We start from the raw sequence: 8,824 nt of genomic DNA on the forward strand, positions 1-8,824 counted from the left end.
TGAGATCTCGAAAGTTAAAATAAATAAACGGACAGAAGGAGTGCCGGCGCCGCTTTGACCGTTAAAACTGTCTCGTCCAATCATTTTCATTTCAACCATCTATTACGTATATAAGTAATATTATATCATGGTACTGTATACATGTATGATAGAGTAACGGCGACAATGATGCTTGGCTAGCAAAACCGACAATTATTGAAGGCCAATAAACTATGCTTTAATTTTTCTCACATAGCCACATTCATGCCCTTTCCGTAATCCGACATCAGCCTATTAATAATGAGATAATTTCCTGTATTTTAATTTTCAACATAGATTATCATAGCTACATGTAGATTACATGATATTTATATCACTAACCGGATTTGAAAAAAGCATCCCTATTTACAAATACAAAAATTTACAATATTTTCAAGTCGGGGAATGTGCTGGCACTCAAAGTAATGAGGTGTTTTTAGCCCTCCCTGTGTCTAGAACTAGCACAATGAGTGAATGCTCATGATCTAAGGCACGTACGCAACACGAGAACTGCCGTGGAATAGTAATTATAACATTAACAATATGTATATGAAAAAAAATATACATGGAAAAATAAATGGCCGGTCCACTGTCCAGTCATGATGAGTGGACGACTCTGGGATAAAATTCCCATTCAATAATGTCAATTGTGCTAACTAGAATCGCCCGCTGAGATAATCATCGATGTGTTAATGCGAAATTGTTATTGTGATTGTGTTATTAATATTTCATTTTCAGCTGCCTCGGTCTATGTACGTGACTTCTTGCGAACGGAAATTTATACAAACAATCACTTTGTATTAATTTTGTAATTACTAAGTAGGATAATATCAGTCAGCAGTGAATCAGTGATTCGATCAAGTGCAGTAACTACTAGCTTCTAGTAACTGATCTAAAACAATAATTACCGAACATAGTAATCAAACGCCCGCGTGACAGTTGGTTCGATTTATCAAGCTTCAAGTTTATTTGTTAAAAACTTTTGAACAAGCAATCGCTGAGAAGTGAATTATTAATGATTTTCAGTATGATAGTGGTATAACTATATTTTTTTTGGATATACTTACCTATATTTCACATAAGAACTTTCAGCAATTTTTATCTAGAATTCTAGAAGCCACGATTGCCTCTGATTGAATGTGTAGGAGCTGATTCGAAACATACACTATATACTGTATCCGCTACCTATTTTCCTGTCAAAGTCAACAATTTTCATCGAACTTTTTATACATTTTAATTAAATAAACGACTAAACCTCTATTATTTTCTCTCTTCTCGACTAAGTGTGCTGACAAGAAGCGGAGAGGTTTATTATTTGTTAAAAACGCAGCGGCACCCACACTAAAGGGGGGTCATTCTTAGCACTCCGAAGCTGAGGAAAGACATAACTAACTAACCACGACTCTATCTTGCTGTCTGCTCTATTGCGTGACACTGACAATCCTCGTTCGTTCGGCTGTTTTTAAAAGCATGCGGATTTGATAACGCACGCGGAATTCCCCGCACGCGTTCATACAAGTATTCATTGTAACGCGTGGAATATGCACGCGAAACGCGGGAAAATGGCGTGCAATTCCGTGTGCGTGATTAAATCCGCACGCTGTTAAAAGTACCCTTCGTTCGTCGATGTAGAGTGACCCCCCAGCGCCTACGATTCGCAGAAGGTTCAGCCGGATGCGGCGCCATTGTGCGACTAAATGAACGGAAATGTTAAAGGTTCTACTGTGCTATTGGCGGAATTCGGACAAGAGCGAAATTGTATCGCTCGTGCTACATCACATATTATACTCTTATTTATGATGAAGTGATAATAAAATGAATCGTCGGTTTGATTCGTTGATTTGATTGATCAACAATATCAACATACATACTTTTGTAAATAGTGCAAACAATATTTGTTAGTCTATTTGTACTATTTTGAACGGTTGTCTGGTAGAAACTGCTTTAGGCAATAAGATTGCCTCTTTTAAACTTTTTTAAATAAAAAATAATATTTAAATAAAAACTTTCATGGTGTAAAATAATAAGAGGACTTGTAAAGTATATTCTATTCTAAATGCAAAATTTATAGGCATAAAGATCCACAATTATCATAGAACCAGAAAAATAATTAATTCGAATCCAATTCAACATTATAGGTAGGTACTACAGATTTTAATAAAAAAAACTGAAATTCCTTTATATTTGAATGGGGACATAACAAGAATAACAACATACAGTTGATGATTCTGTGGTTTTTAAATGAAAAGTGCGGTTTGTGGCCGGGATAACTCTAGCTTAAGAAAAACTAAGTTTCGGGCGCTGCACTGCCGCTGCCGCTGCGGCTCTATCCACGAGTCTATCTCATTGTATTTTACGTACCCATTGCATCACAGCTCTCGTTTTTTTAAACCAGAGTAGCCCCCACAGGCGGCGGCGGCGGCGGCGGCGGCCCGCGCGGTCACACGCTCGCCCGCGCTTCCTCGCTGGCGCCGCGGAGGTGAGAAAATCTCTCCGGCGCATCAATCAACATAGACTATCCAGCCTCTTATGGACATACATGCCTAAGAGCAGTCAGGCTCTGAGAGGCAACCATGAAATTACTAGTTCCTTTTGCTGGAAACCTTCTCGACGACGACGCTGTGTCATGAATCATGATGTATTTTTTGTCCTTGCCTAATTACAGATTTCCTGATTTCACATGACATGATCTTTCAATCCAATGGATAAGGGATGAGATGACATTCTCTGGCGGCATACCTGAGTTACCGACGAAGATATTCATTTAATTGTAATCACATCCGGTAGGCTCTAACATTCCTGGAAGTCAATCCTGACTTATTGCTTGTTTGTCACAAACAATTGACAAAAACAGTGAGTTTTTCTTCGTACAGAGGCGCTTTGTGTGATTGTTAAGCCGTCGCACGTGTGCCGGTGATCGGTTCTGCGTAGTGCGTGGTCTGTGGCGCGTGAGTCACCGGCCCATTGAGCGCGCGGTCCATTGAGGCGCGCTCACTCCCGCCGCCGGCCGCAGCGCGCTCGCATGCACCGCCCGAGCTCCGCCCACCGCTGCGACCGTCTGAGACCTACCGTGAGTCTCGCCTACGACTTCCTCTCCACAACTGCTCGATCAGTCGAAGCCTGCGGAGTATAATCGAGTGGATCGTCGTCGTTGCAGATGGAGTTCCCCTGCAGATCACACTGGCTGGCCCTGGCGGCGCTGCTGGCGGCGTGCGCGGGCGCGGGCGCGGGCCCCGGCCGCCGCGCCTTCACCCCCAGCGAGTCCATCCTGGACTTCGTGGACACGGAGCAGGTGGAGCGCGTGCTGGCGGCGCGGCGCCGCGAGCCCCCCGCGCCCCCCGCGCCGCGCCCCGCGCCCGCCTACCTGCAGCGCAACGAGCTGGGCGACGGCGCCGCCGACCCCGTCGTCATCTCCGTGCCCGACCCTACCGAAAACTCCGAACTCCCACCCAATTTCGACTTCCGGAAAGTGCTTAAATCGTCCAAGAACGCTCTCGTGGTCACGAAGAAGGAGTACCTCAAGGAGGACTGGTGCAAGACCGAGCCTCTCGTGCAAAAGATTCGGGAACCGGGATGCATATCTGTGACAGTGCTAAACAAGTTTTGCTACGGGCAGTGCAACTCGTTCTACATCCCAAAGGGGCCGCGGCGGCGGGACGCGCCGGGCGACGAGCGGCCGCCGCCCGCCTTCAAGTCCTGCTCCTTCTGCCGCCCGAAGAAGGTCTCCTGGGTGACGGTGACGCTGCGCTGCCCGGGGCAGACCCCGCCCTACAAGCGGAAGCGGCTGCAGAAGATCAAGCAGTGCAAGTGTCTGCCGGGCGGCGTGAACTGACGGGGGGCGCGCCTCCCTCGCAGGGACCCTCGCCCGCCCCGGCCCGGCGCCGGCGCACAGACTCGGCTCGAGTGGACGCCGCACACGGCAGCTACATATTCAGATCGCGTGCTCTCGGACGTCAATGAGGCTGACGTCATGAGATGCATATATTACTTGTCGGTACTCACTACCTAGCCGCGGCTCGCAGTGAAGCCCTGGCACAAAAAGCTTTAATTGTTTGTGGTGTATCTTGATAGTGTAGTTTATGTGCTCGATGGATGGCTATTGTGACGTTTGCTGACTAACATGTCTTTGATTGTGTTTAATAAAGATGTGATTAGATGTGTGTGAGAACACTTCCGTCTCATAATACTGCTTTTATTAGATGTTTAGATACAAAGTGTGATATTAGGCAATAGGAATTCTGTAAGTGACAGACTTTCTGTAAGAAAGAACGTAAGTACTTACACGTTTTATGAATTGAATTAAAACGATTACCTCCTTACAATTTTGCAAAAAAAGGTTGAAAAATACTTATCGTTTACAGTGAAATTACGCTTATTACACTTGTTAAGTTTGTAAGAAAAACCGTCATGAGTCCAAAGTGGTTCATACTCGTATCTATCGATCCACCTACATATTTAAGGATAATTTATTGTACCTATAATGATGAATATTTACGATTACTTACATACTTTAACTCATTTTATACGAAAAATGCCAGATGTAAAATGTAGACGAATTGGTTGTAAATACAAATAAGATAAAATATATTAATATGTTGTTTTAATTAACCTACCTAAAGCGGAGTGTTGTTTATGTTATAACTTATAACGATATTAATATGTTTCCATAGGTGTACAAAGGTATTAATTAATTTTGTCTTTAGTCGTACCTAAAATTCGTTTTCCTGACTAAATTTTCAACCTAAACATATATTACTAGCCAAATATTCCGCAGTTCTTCAGACTACTTTATATATATATCATCAAAAACATAAACCTGTAAAAACGTACGAAGTCTCGCATCTCAACCGTAAAAAGTTGTGAGATCCAGGTCATACCAAGTCGGTTTATAAATAAATTCAGTCTCTACTTAATGATTCTCCTACCCAATCCCAAATTATAACTAAATTCCTTAACAGTATCTTATACTGAAATATGAATTAAAAAACTTGAATGTTTTAGTCTTGACAATTCCATGAAAAGACAGTGTGAGGTGTACGGTGTAAATACACTCACGGGCAATGAAAAGGTTCCACTGAAAAAAAACACCAAATTATTAAACGGAAAAGGCTAGCTAAATGACACCTTCTGCAACATTGAAGTATGTATATTATTGTATGTAGTATATTACCAACTAAAATTTATAATATTTTGTTACTTTTTAAAAAATAAACGTTTGAAAAAATTGGGGTCGTTTGGGTGTTGGCATTTTGTGAGTGGAATTTTATCATTGCCCGTGAGTCTCTCTCTCTTTCAGGCTATGTGTCCCATATGGTGGTGGGGTCTGCCTTCCTCGTTTTCTCTCTCCACTTCGCCCTGTCTCCAACGTCGTCTTCAGAGACTTGGCAGTGTCGTAGGTCTTTTTGCACTACGTCTATCCATCTGGTTTTAGGTCTTCCTCGGGATCTCCGACCGGGGGCGGACAGGCGCAGTGCTTCGTTTCCAACATAGTCAGGTGGTCTTCTCTTGACATGTCCGAACCATCGTAAGCGGTTTTCTTGGAGTTTGTCGGCGATGTCGCGTACTCCCAGCTGCCGCGAACGTACTCATTGCGGATTCTGTCAAGCCTTGTGACCCCGCACATCCACCTCAACATCTTCATTGCCCGTGAGTGTAATTTTAAAACTATATCCTGGATTGTTTTTTTGAGATATTAGTAAATCTATTTATTTGACTCATTCTAGATTTCTTTGGCCACAGAAAACAATATGTTATTATTCATTCGTTAAATTTGACATGGTCGCATAATTTGAAGTGCAAGATCGATTCTGTACTCAACGATGTATTACTAATTATTTCAGATAGAATGGAAGGGTAGGTTTGTTGACGTGGGACTTCAGTGGTGTGGTGGAGAATACTCTATGTAAATGGAGTTGTAATCATATTTTCTACCTCAAAACATTTAAAATAAAATAGGAAGTGCAATAAAAGATGTATCATTGATAATGTTTTATTAGTACACAGAAAACATTTAGCTATATTTTTCTACAACCTCTTTTTAGAACACCTACTTATGTATGTAATAATTACATTACCGAATTTACCATGTTATTTCATTTCCCCCCATCATTATAGTTACGATTTGTAAATACGGATAAAGAGTTCATATAGCTCCGGGTTGACATTTTACGCAATCACCACAATATTATAAAATACCTATTTGAAATCAGAAATAAAAGACGAATCCAGAACGTCACCTAATGATTAGTCAACTATAATAATATGTGATAACCATTTCGTTGGTAGATTTTTCATTACTGATGAGATTGGCATATAGGTAGTATGGGATATACCGGTGCACAAGTGGTATAGTAAGCTTTAAAAAAAATCTCCATAACTCCATCGTAAGAAATCAACCATAAAAGTTTATATTTTTTCAAATTTTCAAAAGTCGCAGAACAAAAGTTGTTCATATTGACCACCTGAGTTACACTCTTTCGCCTTACTACAACACTTTTTCAACACGTGTATATCAGCATTTCTCATGTTAAAACAAAGACATAGTAAGTATTAATACATTAAGTGCGTTATTGTCGATAAGTCTATTTTAATTATAATTATAAATCGCATGTTGCAGTAAAAAGAAAAACTTTTTTTATGGCAGCAAAGTGAGCCAGTACCAATGTATGTACAAACATGTTTTTGATTGCAATAAATGTAGCGACGGTTACATATTTACAATATGCAGTAGTTTTTTTTTGATTTATAATACTTAATGATACACATGAAACCTTTCGAAACTTACCTACCTATTTATATTTTAGAATTTTTGACCCATAATATGACTGGCTAAATTTTAAGTTATACTTATATTATGACTTATTATTTACTATTATTAGTGTACTTTATGTTCTTATTCTACTGAGTGGTAAGTTTGTGCCTTTGGGACATCCTATTTTTTCCTCCTGTGAGTGTGAGTGCCTTACACTGCTCACTAACGAACGCTCTGACGTGCTAACAAAAATACATAATTATCTACATAATTATATTTATAATATTATATATATTACTTCCAATTACATACTTATAAAACTGTATAAATATATAAAAACCGGGTGGGTAACGAAGATGGTAAACCGTGAACATAACTTAAGTATATAAACATATACATGTACATATAAACATAATAAGGGTAGGGGAAAAGGGGTAGTAACTGGCCACTTAAGCACCTTGGCCACTTTACGTGTGTGCTCCATCTAAATGCATGATCTGATTTAGGTGATTTATATATGTAATGATTCACTAGATCCTGTTGATTGTTTTTTCGATCAATTTAATAATCAATAAGAACTATTTATTTAAATATCTTTATTTAAATGAAAACTATCACTTTTGTGTAGTAACTGGCCACAAATTTTAGTAACTGGCCCCATTATTTTGCAGTAACTGGCCACCTAATATAATTAACTAAAATCACAAGTTTTAACCTTATAACTACTGCAAACATTATAAAAAACCTATTATAATTAATGTGTTATGACGTAGTATATGTGTTAACACTGAATAATGAGAAATACCTTATATTTCTTAACAAATAAACAGTTCATCGTCATCATTACGTCCCCACCTGCCGAGGCACGGGTTTCCTTCCAATGAAGGAAGGATTTTCTAACAAAATTTAATATAAAAACAAAAATACTTCTACAATTCAATACCCCTTCAATGTAATTAGTGTAACGACGTCACAATTCACATATTATTATGACAAAAATAAGTTTCTTATCTTTAAACCATCGCAAATCTTTATTAACAATCATATTGAATTATTAAAAGTTTATATTAAGTCAAATCCTTAAATCTTAGCTTCTTCTTGAACTAATTTTAAGATTGTATAAAATACAACTTGCTACATACAACGCACGGACACTGAGAGAGGACGAGAAGATGAGGTAGAGCTGGGCAAAAAAATAAGGACATCTTAGGGCTATCGGAGTGCGGTGGTAGCTCAGTCGGGTAAGCGCCCGCTTCTCACGCCAGAGATGCGGGTTCGAATCCCGGTGCTGACATGTACCAATTAGTTATTTTGACTTAAGTACAATGTATACCATCACTCTTACGGTGAAGGAAAACATCGTGAGGAAACCTGCATGTCTAGATTTTGCACATCTAGATATGTGATCCCACCAACCCGCAGTGGAATGCCTGCATGGTGGGAAATGGTCCAAGCTTAGAAAGGCAGTTTAGACCTTGGGGATATGCACAAAGGTTCCATTCGAGGGAGCCAGGTGCAGACACTGACACCCCCACACAGAATAGAATAGAATAGGGCTATCGGAAACCCTTAGGATACGATACCGGATACGATAGCCCTGAAGTCTGGCCACATGCTCTACCGTCGGGAGGGTAACCAACTGTCCCAAGGTGGCGTAGGATTTCTTGTCAACAAGACCCTTGTCAGCAACGTAGTGGAGATCAGTAGTGTGTCGAATCTGGTAGCGTACCTTTGTACTTAAACTAACCGAGAAGGATTCCTTGAAGGTCGTACAGGTATATGCACCAACCTCGACACACTCTGACACAGAAGTCGAAGCATTATAGTTACGAAGATATCTCTAGGGCTATCAAGTGTACTGCTAAGACCCAATACTCCATTGTGATGGGGGACTTCAACGCCAAAGTGTGAATACAAGAATGCAAAGAATTGAAGGTAGGACCCCATGGCTTTAGTAGCAGAAATCGGAGAGGGCAAATTCTTGTTGACTTCCTCGAATGAGACAGACCAGAATGGGCTGTACTTGATGAATTCTTTCTATGAGAAACATCCCCG

General features: G+C 40.3%; 1 protein-coding gene across 1 annotated transcript; it reads left to right on the forward strand.

The window, feature by feature from the left end:
• The first annotated feature begins 2,959 nt into the window (after positions 1-2,959).
• Positions 2,960-4,605, forward strand: LOC119694053 (gremlin-2). The gene is made up of 2 exons (XM_038119498.2): positions 2,960-3,088; positions 3,176-4,605. Exons 1-2 carry the CDS (start codon positions 3,041-3,043, stop codon positions 3,848-3,850), a joined length of 723 nt encoding a protein of 240 aa, XP_037975426.2. The 5' UTR covers positions 2,960-3,040; the 3' UTR covers positions 3,851-4,605.
• Positions 4,606-8,824: the final 4,219 nt, after the last annotated feature.

This window comes from Plutella xylostella, chromosome 12 (genome assembly GCF_932276165.1).
Source record: "Plutella xylostella chromosome 12, ilPluXylo3.1, whole genome shotgun sequence".
Lineage (NCBI taxonomy): Eukaryota > Metazoa > Arthropoda > Insecta > Lepidoptera > Plutellidae > Plutella > Plutella xylostella.